Source organism: Copidosoma floridanum, unplaced genomic scaffold (assembly GCF_036245765.1).
Source record: "Copidosoma floridanum isolate Cflo_tuat_1 unplaced genomic scaffold, Cflo_Japanese_pri ptg000014l, whole genome shotgun sequence".
In the NCBI taxonomy this organism is placed as follows: domain Eukaryota; kingdom Metazoa; phylum Arthropoda; class Insecta; order Hymenoptera; family Encyrtidae; genus Copidosoma; species Copidosoma floridanum.
In genome coordinates this window covers 5,249,818-5,264,426 of record NW_028321891.1, presented here as the reverse complement: position 1 = coordinate 5,264,426, position 14,609 = coordinate 5,249,818, and the positions used below count along the sequence as shown (strand labels likewise).

Here is a 14,609-nt window from a genome sequence, read left to right as displayed (position 1 = left end):
ATAGCTTCAAAAACCATCAAAGATTTTCACAAACAAAAGTAACCGCTCAAAACAACAGAACCAACACTAGCGATGAATTATGGCGTAAAAAATAAATCGACGATCCCAATACCCTCCCACGCCATCGAGTCTACGGAAAAAAATCAAAAGAGCTCGTAACTCGTTAACGAAAAGAAAAACAAAAAAAAAAAAAAAAAAATGCTCCGAAAAACAGAATTGACCGCAAAAGATGAAGAACGAGACAAAGGAAGAGGAGCAGACGTGAAAAGGACGGTTCCAAGGTGCTCCCTGACCACAGCGAATATAGAAATTTGGCCAGGACGAGCTAGAAGAGCAGAAGAAGGGGGAAGGCCCCTCGAAGGACGAGCAGGACCCCAAAAACCTGGTTCGAAGATAGCGACGAACTAAGGAAGGAGAGAAAGCCACAGGCGTGTAGTAATAGTAGCGGCAACAGTAGGAGACACTATACACACGCCGGTCCCCTTCGATTTGCGTGTGTGGGGACAGGCACATTTTATAGGGTATGGGGACGGCTCGCGAGCGTGTGTATACGGAGGATCTCTAACGTGATGTCTGTTGGTGATGGAAGGGATGTGTATATGCCACCGCGTTGCTCGGCCGCTTGGACGTACAATCGGCATGGGTATAAGAGTAGCCGGAATGTGGAGGCGTCTTCAGTCACTCTGACTTTACTCCCACCGGAACGAACGGCGTCGCCAAGAGACCGCGAGATCGTTACATCAGATCAACCACATACAGTCGTTATTGGCCGTGCAACGTGTGCTCGGTTCCTCTTTATTTTCCATCGACGCGCGACATTCGGCTATTTCGACCAAAGTTATCATTCTCCGTTGGATACTTTGACGGGCGGTCCTGGGAGCCGAGTCTTTTGCACAGGTAAGTGTGAAAAAGTGGGTGATTTCGCGGATTTTATTTTCAAAAGTGCGCCCGGACATCCCTGGTAGAGTACGATAATTACCTCATGATGTTTGAGTTTTTTATTTTGCCAACTGTTAGATTTCCTTTTGCGATTAGTTAACCAACAGACTGAGCTTTCGGCGCGGATTTACGTTGAGTTTTTGCTTCCGCGGCATAATGAAAAAGCTTTTGCTGGGTTGCCCCCGTTGAATTTGTGTATACGTATCCTTGCTATGCCAGAAAGTTAATTAGTAATTAGAGTTTTTTTATAGGTTGCTGTGTGAGTCTTTTATCGATAAATTGCCATAAGTTTTATTGTTTAGCTGTAAAATAATTGTTAATTACCGAAGAAACGTGTAAAGTAGATTAAAAATGTTTGCTTTTATCTAAACGATGTCTACTCTGAATAACGTTAGTTCAAGCTGTCGCTTTATGAGGATTACCATGCAAGATGCTGAATCGTTTTTGGTAACCCGTTGACTTTCCAATAAAATTCCCAAAGATCGTATTTGATGGTTATCTGTTTAGAAATTGAGAAAGTTTTATTTTTTGTATTTTCTTGTTTCGTGGCTTATATTAACTTGTAATAATCTAGAGTTCCCGAATGAAAATTAAATTCGAATCTTTACTATTTAATGGGTAAATTACTTCTGAATAAATAAGTTTAAGTTAATCCGTACTGATGCTATGTCATTTAGTTTAATATAACTAATTTCTAAAAATTTTCATTGCTTTTATTTATTTACATTTTTTTACTGTAGCTTTTTTGAAATGAAATTTTTGAATTTTAATCTAATCAGATGCAATCAATCATTTTAATTGAGCAAATATGCCTAATTGATTGCATCGACTATATTTTTACGGGACATCAAAACTTGTAAAAAAGTATTAAAAATTATATAAGTTAATAAGTTGTACTCAATATGAAGAAATAACAGAATTATTATAATAACGCAACTGTTTTTATTTATTTATTTTTTATTTACTTACGAATAATTATTACAATTATTTGGAGTTATGTAATTATTCAAAAATTCATAGTCATAAAATTTCTGGTAATCAATCAAACTGTTATATCATTTCTCAAGTGATTACATTACACTCTTTGACCTTTTTAATCTGCTTAAAGAATTTTTTTTTTTTTAATTGAAATTTCATCTTTTTCTCATATTTTAGTAATGATAAAAATAAAATTTTTATTGATTTTGATTGAATCAATTTTTGTAAAGGCAGTCAATACGTATGTAAAGTAACAAAGCTAAAAATTTTGAATTTTGTGTCTCCATATTTTTAATCTACGTGATGAATCCACTTATAAAAAAACTACATGATGTTTACATCCAATGATGATTCGAATCTTTACATATTTAATTGAAATCAACACGAAATCTCGCTAAAATATTTATTTGGCACTGATAGAAACAATTCAAAATTAACAAGTCATAACATCAGTGCTTATTTATAAGCAAAACTTTGAAAAAGCATCATAAAACAAAGTTAAAATGATTTTGTATGGATTATAAAAAAACTCGTGTTCTTAAAAACTAAACTTACAAAAACAGTCAACCGATGAACGAGTCAATTTTAAATAATTATTTCTATAATCGTAAATAATATCATTTCATGAAGAAAAGGCTTAGCGCTCAATGAAGTTATTGAAAACGAGCTTTTTGACCTGTTCAGAAGAATGCACACTTACTTTTGGAGCTGCTTTTTTATACAGAATACACATGCACTTTTTTTTAAACTCCAACGTAAGAAAAGTCGTGATTATTGCCTTTCTCGACGTGGGCTGACAGCTGCGAGTGTGTTTATTAAGTGCCACGATCAAGCCCCGAAAAACCTATTGTTCAAAGCAAGGACGTTCCTTCGACTAATCGAGCATTGCAACGGACGCATGTCTGCACATATGTTGAAACCTGAAGTCTGTTGCATGTTTTGTATTTTTAGCTCGTGAATCATTTGCCTTTTTCCGATTCAATTATTCAAACCCATGTGCAAATATATTTTTGTCACAGGAATAATGTTAAGAATAATCCGATACAAATTTCTATCGTTAAATTCTTGTACTTTTAATTGTGAATTTTGTTGACAAAAGGAACGTATTTGCTTAGATCAAAGTTTAAATTCTCGATGGAAAAATTTTAGGTTTTTGATAAAAACTGTAACTCTCGATGGTAAAAATAAAAAATATAAATAAATAAATATTACAGCAAGATAATGATTCATGGATAAAAGTTCTGAAAAGTAAAAAGTTTACAGTATCTGACCATTTCAATATAACTCTAAAAATTCAAAAAACAATCATAATAAATAGTTGAAAGAATAGCAAAAATCTGTGGTTTTTTGGTAAGGAAAATAAAAAATTAAAATATTACTGTCAAAATAGTCATTCCGATGTCTAAAAGAAGAAGCATTTTGTTTTCGCTGTGAGTTTGTTCAGTAGATCAATTTTTATCATCATTAGAAAAACGTTTTCATCCCCTTGAATTACGGCAGTTATTTTTCAGAATCGTATCTTTGTAACCGAATGAGATAAGAGTGAAGACGATAGCCTATTTATTACTAGCTGTTGACCGGTTACGTGATTTCTAGAAAGCGGGTGAAGTAATATCTTGGAAATGTTAATATAAAAATTGGGAACATCTCCGTAGGCTCAAGGAAATACGCGAAACACAAAAAGTCACAAGGAATCATGAAATATGATAAGTGGTGCTGCTTATAAAATAAATTATTTTTTTGGGAAGATTAGAATTTCTCCGTATATATAATCATAAAAACGTATAATTATTATTGTCTTAAAGTATAGCAGTAGATTCTTATTTTTTTTTTCAGTAAAATTTAAAAATAAAATAATTCCATTAACAACTACGCAGAAATATGGTTTTTCGCCCCAAACTTTTAGAACATAATATTATTTATTCTAAACAGGTCATGTACTAAAAATAGTGTCATTTCGGTATAAACAGGAAATCTTATATCTGGGAAAAAAAAAAACACGAATCACTCTCACTAAGCTTTTTCTATTAACAGATACTGGCTACACGACGCGTTGATATATCCTAGAGGTGATCAATTGAAGTTTGTTTTAAAAATATTTATTACAGTTTTTATCGCACAAGCGCACTTTAAAGGCACCGTCAATTTTTCCTTACTCTAAAATAGAACCTCAATTTGATCATGTGCTCGCACACGGGACCAAAAGACTTCTCGTGTACATCTCGTCTTTCCTTTATATTTATTGCTCGATGTATATAGCTATTTTGGAATCCGAAAAAAAGTCGGTTAATCGTTGTTGTCGTTGGAATTCCCATTTAACGGAAAACTGTATATTTTTGTACATCATGCTTTTCACGTGTGCATCTAAATTATTCATGATACTGAATGATTTTTTACTGTTGAACTTATTTCCTTGTATCTACGATGTCTCCATGTACTTATTGTGAAAAGGAAGTAAATATTTTAAAAGCCATGCTGACAATCATTCCGGAGATACTTTTTGTCGTTGAACATTTCTAAAAGTCATCCTATGCGTTGCTTATCAATCAATTATAAATCATTGAATACTTTTATTTTTTATAAAACATCTATTTTTATAAAGCATGTCCCATTAAGGGTATTTAGGCCATTTCTCGTCAGCATGATTTTAAAATCTTTGAAGATGAACACTTCTCTGTGAATGTAGCAGCAGAAAAATCTGGAATAACCAAATGTTCAAACGAATGAAAATGTAATGAAAAAAAAATGTTTTTTTCAGCTTCAACATGAGAGGTTTGCCGGCTCTTTTGTTGGGCCTAGCGGCGTTGACTTGTTACGTCAACGCGTTCGCCGAGGCCACTGTTGATTCTGCCCACGAAGATGGCTATCACTACGACAAGATAGCATCGAGTGCAAGCGCAAGTAGCTACAGCGTATCGAACGCGGAGGAAACAGAATCGAACGGAGTTGTAAAGGGCCTGAACGTCAAGAGTAACAAAAAGTATGGCTTCAGTGCGAGCGGTGCCTTCCAAAACCAACAGAGTTACCAGTCCAGTGGTTCTTTGAACGGCCACGTTCCATCCAACTTCCTCGGCACTGGTTCCAATGCTGGTGTTGGCGCTACTGCGAGTGCCAGCAGCGGAGCTAATGCCAATTTCAATCTTGGCCTGAACGCTGGATCGAATAATGGTTTGAATGGCGCAGCCGCAGCTGGCGGATCTGGTGCCAACGGTGGTCAACTGGGGTCACAGTATTGGTGGATGCAATCTGGCAGTCCTTTCGCTCAGGGTCCGTGCAATCAGAACGGCTGCTCGGCTTCTGGAGGTTCGAACAACCCCGTAGGTGGAGTGGTTTCTGGATCTACTGTTAATAGTGCTCACAATGTGTTACAAAACACCGCTGGTAATCCATTCTTAAATGGCCAATTTCCGAATCAAGAGCATACCCACGCTGGGGCCAGTGGAGTAGCCAGTGCCGGAGCAAATCAAGCTAACGCAGGTCACGTAGGATTTGGTACTGGACACTTTGGTGGAAATTTCGGAGGTGGAGCTCACGGAGGATTCAGCCAACAAAGTAGTGGTGGAATCGGTTTAGGAGGTAATTTCGGTCATGGTAGTCAAGCTGACGTGGGATCTAATACGCTTACCTACGTGCAAGATGACAGACATTTTAATAATCACGGTGGACTTGGAGTACATCACATTGGGGGTGGTAGTATGCAAGTTGGGTTACATGGTCAAAGTGGTAGTCATGGCCAGATTGGTATCCATGGTCAGGCTGGCATCCATGGCCAAAGTGGTATTCATGGCCAAAGCGGTATTCATGGACAAGGTGGTATCCATGGCCAGAGTGGTGTCCATGGCCAACATGGTATTCATGGCCAAAGCGGTATTCATGGACAGGGTGGTATCCATGGCCAGAGTGGTGTCCATGGCCAAAATGGTAACTATGGACAGAGTGGTGTCCATGGCCAAAATGGTAACTATGGCCAGAGTGGTGTCCATGGACAAAATGGTAACTATGGCCAGAGTGGTGTCCATGGCCAAAATGGTAACTATGGTCAGAGTGGTGTCCACGGACAAGAAAGTCATCAAGAAAGTCATCAATCTAGTTCTGGTACAAGTGATGTTATTACTGGTGGATATCCCGTCATTCCAAAACCCAATCCACCATTCGAAACTGGATACGTCAACTGCCAAGGCGTGGGAAAAGCCTGTGTCACTAAAGCTCAGTGTGTCAATGGATACGCTACTATACCAGGAGTTTCTCCAACAAATCAAGGGGTGCGTAATATTTTTTTAAACATTTTTATCTACCATAAATAGTTGTATGAAATAATACTCTCGTGGATAGTTGATAGTATATGTTCATTGAAAGTCTTGTAGGAAATTACTCTCATGCCCACATTGCCTATCTAATGATCCGAAATTCTTGTCCGTAGAAGAAAAAAAAATGAGTAATTTTAGAATTGATTAGTCAGCTAATGTGCAAGAAAAATGCATTTATCATCGGCGTTGTAAAATAATTTATTAATAACCTAACAAATTGCAAATCGAACGGGTTAGATTCTTATCAATGAAGTGTACTTATTCAGCTTAAGCCAACAGAAAAGTATTTTTTTTTTTTTTTAAGAGGCCTCACCGATGCATTTATTAATGCAGGCTTGATTAGTACCAATGTCCTCCTTGTACAAGCAAAAGCAGCGTAATAAATGTTTCCCGAATGCAAAATCATCGAGATGATTGCAAAACATCGTGACTTTGGATTCTGAAATGGCCTACTCTTTCTGAAAGACAATGGCCTATGAAAAACCGGTCGTTCCTCGGAACTATTGTAAATATCCTTTGATGCACCCACGATTGGGGTAAAAATAACGATGAAACTAGCCGCCACACGTCATTACATCGTAGCCGTATGGGTATACCCGCGACAATAAAACCAGACGCACTAGGAAGAGAGCGATTGAATCGTTCATGCAAACAAGACGCGAGAAATCCGAGATATGATCGAGTGTTGGGTTTCTCCCGACGTCTACGCCAGACCGGTTATCTAATTGTTATGGAGCCCGAGTGGAGCTCCTCTCTCATCTCTGATACGTCTTTTATTGCCTCCGTTCGACATCCCCGAAGCTCCGGGCGGGCGTTATACACCGTGCAAACTCATGCATCTCGTTGTCTGTATGTACACCTCTTTCATTTGAATATCGATGGGTAACACTCGGACAAGCGGAATCAATTTCACGTATTCTCTAAAGGCATTATACAAGCGCGAACGCAATTGATTAACATAAATCTTCATACAATTTGAGTCGCGTTGAGCTGTCTCGCGTACTTACTCCTTTCGCAAAACCGAAGACGATCCTCTTTGCGGTAGGGGAAGCTCCAACTGTTTTTTTTTACGCGTTTTTCACCAGAAAATAGCGTCCCACGAGTTTTTCGTGGTAACCGTGCTCCCACATCGATATACGTCGTTTTTTTTTATAATTAATAGTTTTTCTTAAATCTTTGGGAATAAAATTTAGATTATTTGGTATTACCCGTAATCGAACGGTGGGATGAAATAATAATAAAATATAATGATTCGTAGCACGAAAAATTTGTGATAAGTCATTGCTAAATTTATGCGCAATCGGGATAAACGAACGAATAAAAAAAGTATAGTTACAATTTTGTTTGTTGCCGTAAAGATTCCACTCGGTGGTAATAAATATTTTTTGCATCGCAGAAAAATCTTAAATCAAGTTATCAAGTTTGTATCCGGACTTTTATTGATTTACTAAAGAAAAAAAAAAAAAAATAGTAATAAATAAAATTAAAATAAATAAAAAACTCATTATGCCCAAATATTCAACGAAATTCGTCTCTACAGCGACGATCGACCCGAAAACATGTCTTTGTTCCACGTGACCGAAAAAAAAAAAAAAACAGTATTCAAGAAGAATCGGGGAATTCCCCGAGTGGACGTCAATACCTCAATCGGGACGTTGTCCAGATTTGCGACTGTTGAATATATACATGCCCCACCAAAATCTGCGTTCTCTCATTGTTAATGTGCTCTTCTCACATTCGAATTCCACCGAAAAATCCAAATGACCTCAGACAAAAGAACGAAAAATGACGCATATGACGCGGGACCCCAAAGTTTTTCACCACCTCGACATCAGCTTCTTCTTTTATTCCTCCATACAGATACATACTTGTATACCACGCCAGTCTGGCGACCTTGCTTGAAAAAAAAAAAAAAAACCGGGTCGTCTCTTCGACGAGATTTCGAGGATCCCCCTCTATCGCGCGTTCTTTTGCCTTGGACTCGCTCGATGCTTTTACAACGCGATACAAGGGTCGTGCTTTTTTTTCTTTTCTTCGATGGCTCTTGACTTTGGTTGATGTTTATCTCGAGATTGATAGGTTGGTGAACCTTGTGTTTTTTAGAAGGGGCATTCTAACGAGATTAAACCACAGGTGGAATCTTTGGGGCGATGCTCATTAGTTTGTTTTGATCGTAAAAGGTGATTTTCGTTTTTTAATTACGCTCACAGTGCTGCTTAATTTTTCGAATATAGATGATGAGAGTCTGATACGAAAAAAAATGTAATAAAAAACTTTGTTTATACGTTTTCGGTATCTCAGTCGAACCAAAATTTTTACTTTTGCTCAAAACAAAAAGTACTTTGGGAAAAAGATTTTATGACAAAAAAAACCCCGGTTTACTATTGAAAGTTGAACTGTAATACACGTATTCGCCATGAGATAGCCATCGTCTGAAAACACCGCATTCCAGATCGTAGAGTCCGTTATACACTGGCCTTTTTGCATAATACACGTACTCTCTTGATCAGATCTGAAGAAGAAGATACGTTATTATGATGATCAAGTGACTTGTTCGTCTCGTACGTCTCATCATCGGGAACTGCTGAAATACCTTATTCACCATTTTTTTTTTTTTTTTTTTTTTTTTTTTTTTTTCTTTATAGGAGACTAATTCCAACAGCAGTACGTACAGGTACGCGTCTTTCATTGGTCTATACAAATAAATGTATTACGGTGCCCTTTATAAATTTAAATTAAAATTTTTTTTTATCCCCAACCTCCTTCTAAGGGCTAAGATTGAGATTTCAACCCCACGCATCTTGAATTGCAGGGAAATTAAGAACCCTCGCTCTCAGAGAGCCAATACCATTAATGTTTCCATGAATTTGGATTTCAAATTATCGTTACTTTTGTAAAAAAAACTTAAAAATGAAAAAAATTTCAATTTTAAACAAAATTCCAGCTTAATTATAAGACACTAACATGTATACACGAATATGTCAATTGGACAATTGCCCTTAAAAAAAAAGGACATATTTTATTCCGTTGCGCACAGTAGCCACCGCCGTTACTATCATCATCTCGAAACAGTGAAAGTTCACGTACAAGTACCCACTGATTCACACGCTCGACCATCAGCGCATCAGAAGCAGGTGTGCATTATAGGTACATATACATATATATACTCTCGAGTCGCGCGCTTGCATCACACACGCTCGGAGATCTTAAAAAAAAAAAAAAAAAAGAAAAAGAAAAAAAAACCTTTCCGGTCCTCCTCGTTTTGCGAGGATGCAACAATAACAACAGATCGTTAGGTACGAGCGTCACTCCTGCAGTCTCGGAAACCAAAGAGAAGACGCGTGTGCTCTCTTATGGAAATGCGCCTTGCACAAGGTCCCTGTGCTTTTCTTCTCTTTGTGTTTGCGCGCACTTTGCGTTTTATTTGCCGTTGTAGATCTCCTCCTTAACGTTGCGAAAATTGTGCAAATACACATTTCCTCCTGCATTTCTTATTTTTTTTTTTTTTTTTTTTTACCCCCTCTGAAGAACGAGCATAAAAATTACAAGTGTGTACATACACGCGTGCTGATATCGCTCGAAACGATCTTTACCCGTTCGCGCGAGCGAAAGCCATCGAAATTACGCTTAAACGCGCTCCAAAAAAATGATTCGGATAATTACTCGTGCACGGTCATCGTATCGGTTTTTCAACAGCGTAATAACACACTACCCGCCAACTTGAACGCATGTGCACCTGTACTTTGTAGCGTTGCCAAGGTAATCCGTGCGAAAGTTCAATGTAGTTGAGGTTTCGGAGCTTTTTGTCTTTCGATGTGCGCACGGAAAATTAAAAAAATCTCCTTTGACGTGGAAATCGAAAAAACAACAGAAAGTCGACCGATGGTGCCGATGCACGTTGGAAAAGGTCAAGGTAGTTCGAGGCGATGATGGAAGTACCTCGGGAAGTACAGACTTAACCGATGGTTTTTTTACACATGCTGTTTTTGCAGAAGCCATTAGCTTAAAAGTTCCCGATCACTGCTTTTTTGCTCCCGGCTGCCGAAAAATAATAACCTCCATCGATTAGTTTACCCGGTCGCTGATCCGGTCGGGACAAAAAAAACTGTGTCGTCCAACCGCGATCCTACGACTCGTCAACAACTACAAAAAGCAAGAGCTTTGACAAATTATATCCAAAGGCATTCAACGACCTCATGGCAACAACAACTGTGGCATCGCACTTTCGCAACCGTCCCCTTTGGAAACTCATCGCGCCACCCATCAGTCATAACCGTTTAGTCCTTAGGTGCCATTGCGTGCGTGCAGCCGGGCGAGTAATAGTCGCGACAATCGAGCACCTATTAGGAATCGCGGTGCGTCAACATCGTTGTAACAAGAGAGTAAAAACACGCGCGTCATCTTGCATCATCCGCCGATGATGCTGTCTCGAGTCCTCGCGAGGACACGGGAGATCCACGGAGTCAAACAATACAACCTTTGGCACCGATATTATACGAGATCCTCGAAGCTATAAGTTCGTCTCATCGATGCTCAACCTTATTGTTTCTTTTGACGGCCACGCGCGCCCGTACATCACCGTCTCCTCCTCCTCCTTTCGTGGCTTGAGGTCGTATTCGTATGGCACAACGGTGCGTTGCACGTGACAGCGCCTCTTCCCATTGCCCAACTATATCAATAGCCGCACAATCGCACTCTGCCGTTTAAACGAGATCGTTATCCTCGGAATCTTCCGAGTTACCTTTTTTTTGGGCCATTCGAACCGAGGATGCGCTCGGGCCGCGATCATTGCCCAACTGGCCAAGAGCCGGCCAAGGGTTTTTTGACCCTTTCGGTTGCGAATTTTCGGCCCTACCGATTTATTAGGAATTCGATGTACAATTTGGGAAATCCCTTGGTTTTCCTGCATTCGCGAGATACTGTAGATTCGGATCTTCTCATCGCGCACACTTGTTTTGTATGTATATAGCCTCGAGTTTCGGAAAATCGGTAAGGAAAAGATTCTCCCCGAGAGTCCGCAGGATGAGTCACGCGAGCGCGCGCCGATACTCGTTTACCAATAGCGGAAAGAGCCCGCGCGATAATTGTGTAAGTCGAGTAGGCGTGCGGCTGCACTTATATATATAGCATTATATACATGTAATGTATACTCCGCGTGTACTTTGCTCCACCGCGTCTCTCGATTCTTTTATTTACGGTGCAGGGCGGCGCACAATCACAACGCGGCAATCAAAGATTTCGTGGGCTCCCTCTCTCGTGTGTTTGTTTTGGTCCGAGGGTAACAATGGCGAGCGATTTTTCATGGCTGCTCGGCAGAACGATAAAAATCGGCGCGCCGATTTCCGAGCGAAAGTCGACCCCCGTCCGTGTGCGTGTGTCTGTATTATCTTCGCGGAGATGCTTTATGGGATGGCTTGCGCAACGAGATGGGTTTGCATTTTATGTGATGCACTCGGCGCATAAAGAGCCGTACATGTAGGATTCGAGCTACCGATCTGTGCAAGCGTCCGGTGAATGAGTCGTCATTTGCTCGTCGTTATCGTTTGTTTAACGTTTGCGAGTGCGTGTTGTCGATGGTTTTCTTCTTGTGGTGACTTGCGAAGGATAATTCATCACGCGAAGATCGAGACGCGTAGGATCGGAGTCTCGTCGATCGCAATCGGTTTAAAGAGTCACTCGTCGGATTCACTCGTGTGTACGTTCGATGCATCTTTTTTGGCACGAAGAATGTACTCTCCCACGTTAGAATGAATCATTCAGTAGTTGAATTTTCGTTGAAAGAAAGGGTTGTAATTTATCATTTTGAATAATTAATGATGATACGTTTTGTATTTACAAGTATTGAGTTGGAAATCTGTAAATCAAACGATACTTTTATAAAATCTCTGTAGAACATAATTGATAGACATTCTTGAAATCATCGCTTAAACGATCATGTATAATAATTATTTTATAAGAATCGATCGCAGTGTAGATAGATCGATACCGATTAATAAGATACAAAAAGAAAAAAAAAAATTTATGTAGGTATACACATAAAATCAGCGTAGGCGTATGAATCGATTTGAATTTGACCGTGAATTTCAAACGACTCGACATCGCTGAGAATACCATCGTGTTTACGTGACATCACAGAATGTATTGTCAAAAATAAGCATATACAGTCCCCATTTCAATTTAATAATTCACGGAGACACAATGGTCCATTAAAAGAGTGTATTCATGAAAAAAAGTTACTTAGCATACGAAGTTATATCCTCGACTAGGTAAAATACTAGTTTTCCATAGAGAAACAACGTGTTTACTAGGCCACACGTGCGCGATTACCTATTCAAACAAAAATCTCTTTTTCCGAAAACTTGTCATCGCTTCCAACGCACATATTTCCACTGTACTCGTTCGATTAAAGAAAAAAAAAAAACCTCTTATTGGATTATGCCCGAAAAAAAAAAAAAAAAAAAAAATCGATCCCAACTGCATAATATAACCCCAGCGCGTAATCACGAATTTCGTTGGTGCACGAACATCTGCTTTCCGACAACGCTCACGTACACCTTCCGAAACATATTACGCATCTTCGCTTTTCCCTTTTTTTTTCCTTTCTCGCTCTCTCCTCTTTGGTTGAATTACGATCACGAAAGCACATGCGAGCAAACATACACGCTCAGTCCACTTTCTCCGCGGTACATTTAACATTTTATTGCACTTAAATTATAATCGAGAAAAGGACGACGAAGAAATTTGTTGATTTTTTTTTCCCCCAATACTGTAGATTTGGTTGTGAAGTTGTGGTTACAAAATCCCATTTGAAGTGGGATAGCATAGGCGTGAGGAGAACCGAAGGACGTCGATTTGTTTCAACTCGGTACGCTTAGGTGAAGTAGGTACTCCGTTCATTCAAGATTTTATAACACACTCTTGGCAGTTACTGTTGAGATGCGTTTGTTCGCTCGGCCAAGTTGGTGTCTCTTTGTCTCCGATATTATGTCAGATAGCAGTGAATCGCGGTTTACAACATTTTTATATAAAAATTCTAGGAGAGTGTGATATGATATTTCATAAAGATTCCTATTTATTTTGCAAAATAGTTCCGATGAGTATCTCGAAATCCGTTCGACCAATTAAAATGGTAATCAGGAGAAGAAATTTACGAGCGTCGCTGCTCATTTTTATCTCGTAATTCTCAAGCAGACTCTTCTCGCGATTACGTATTTACTACAAGAAAAAAGAGTTGGATCTTCAAATTTACAAAATTTGTACACGTCAATACACACATGTCAATTTAATTTTCTTATAGACCAAAGTCCTTGCGTATAAAGAATGGTCAAATTAAAAACTACAGATAGAATGAATTCACAATTAATCAATAATGTTCTTGGGGATAATAAACTATTATTTATTTACATTTTATTATTAATCATTGACCTCCAATAGGCGCTCGAGAACGAATAATTTAATGTTTCCGTAAAAGGCCATCAAGTACCATTACCGTAATCGTCACAAGTACGTACACTTGCTTGAAGAAAATACCTTGTAATCGTTATTAAATCACAATACGGGCGTACACCCTCTTAAGGTTAACCGGCTGTCTTAATTTGGTCGCGCTCGTTTGCCGTGGATTTTATGGGTGAATCGAGTTTCCTGCCCGGAAAACCTTGAGATGAAAGTCTTGGCGCAAAACCTGTTGGTGAGAAAATTTATAATTTATTTCTCAAGTAAAATTTTCTCGTCTTTCCTACGTATGTAGCGCACACGCCCGAATCCACGATTTTCATCGAAATTAGAAATCAGGTCGTGTAACATGTTTTTCTATTTTACCTGTCCTTGAAGAAGAGACATGTTATTAGTTCGAAATTCGAAAGTTCCAAAATCAAAATTAACCATTAGAATTTCAAACAATGCCACTATTGTCTTGGAATTTCGAAAATCCACACAACTATGATCACACGCTAACTGCCATCCACGAACAAAAAAAAACAGACATTGCAAAATATCGAAGAACCCAAGATTATCTATGGTTTTGGGAGTAAAGAATTGACTTTTGGACTTAAATTAAAATTTGAATTTCGAAAGCAAGGAATTAGAAACAAACAAAAAAACATCCAACCATCGCAATAGTCTTGATGCAGACTCGAAGGTACTGAAAAAATTGGGCAATATACATTTTAACGTCCAATTTTTTGCAACTCCTTCCATTTTATTGTATTTATACTGCGCGTGATTCGATCGTAGAAAATAAAATGTTCCCCGACAAAACACGCAAACAAGTAACCAATAAAACTCGGAGATGAATATTCATCGGTGAGATCATTACCGAAACAGATAAGTCTCTTACGGTCCCCGCACGTGTCAAAAGAAGAGAGAAAAAAAAAAAAAACGACACAA

General features: G+C 38.7%; 1 protein-coding gene across 1 annotated transcript in view; it reads left to right on the top strand.

Annotated features, from left to right (window-relative positions):
* Positions 1 to 689: 689 nt before the first annotated feature.
* Positions 690 to 14,609, top strand: part of scaf (inactive serine protease scarface) — a 29,662-nt gene continuing 15,742 nt past the window's right edge. Inside the window, exons 1-2 of the mRNA XM_014355407.2 lie at positions 690 to 897; positions 4,676 to 6,179. Coding sequence (XP_014210893.2) covers positions 4,683 to 6,179 — 1,497 coding nt within the window. The 5' untranslated portion in view covers positions 690 to 897; positions 4,676 to 4,682. The remainder of the gene's footprint in view (positions 898 to 4,675; positions 6,180 to 14,609) is intronic.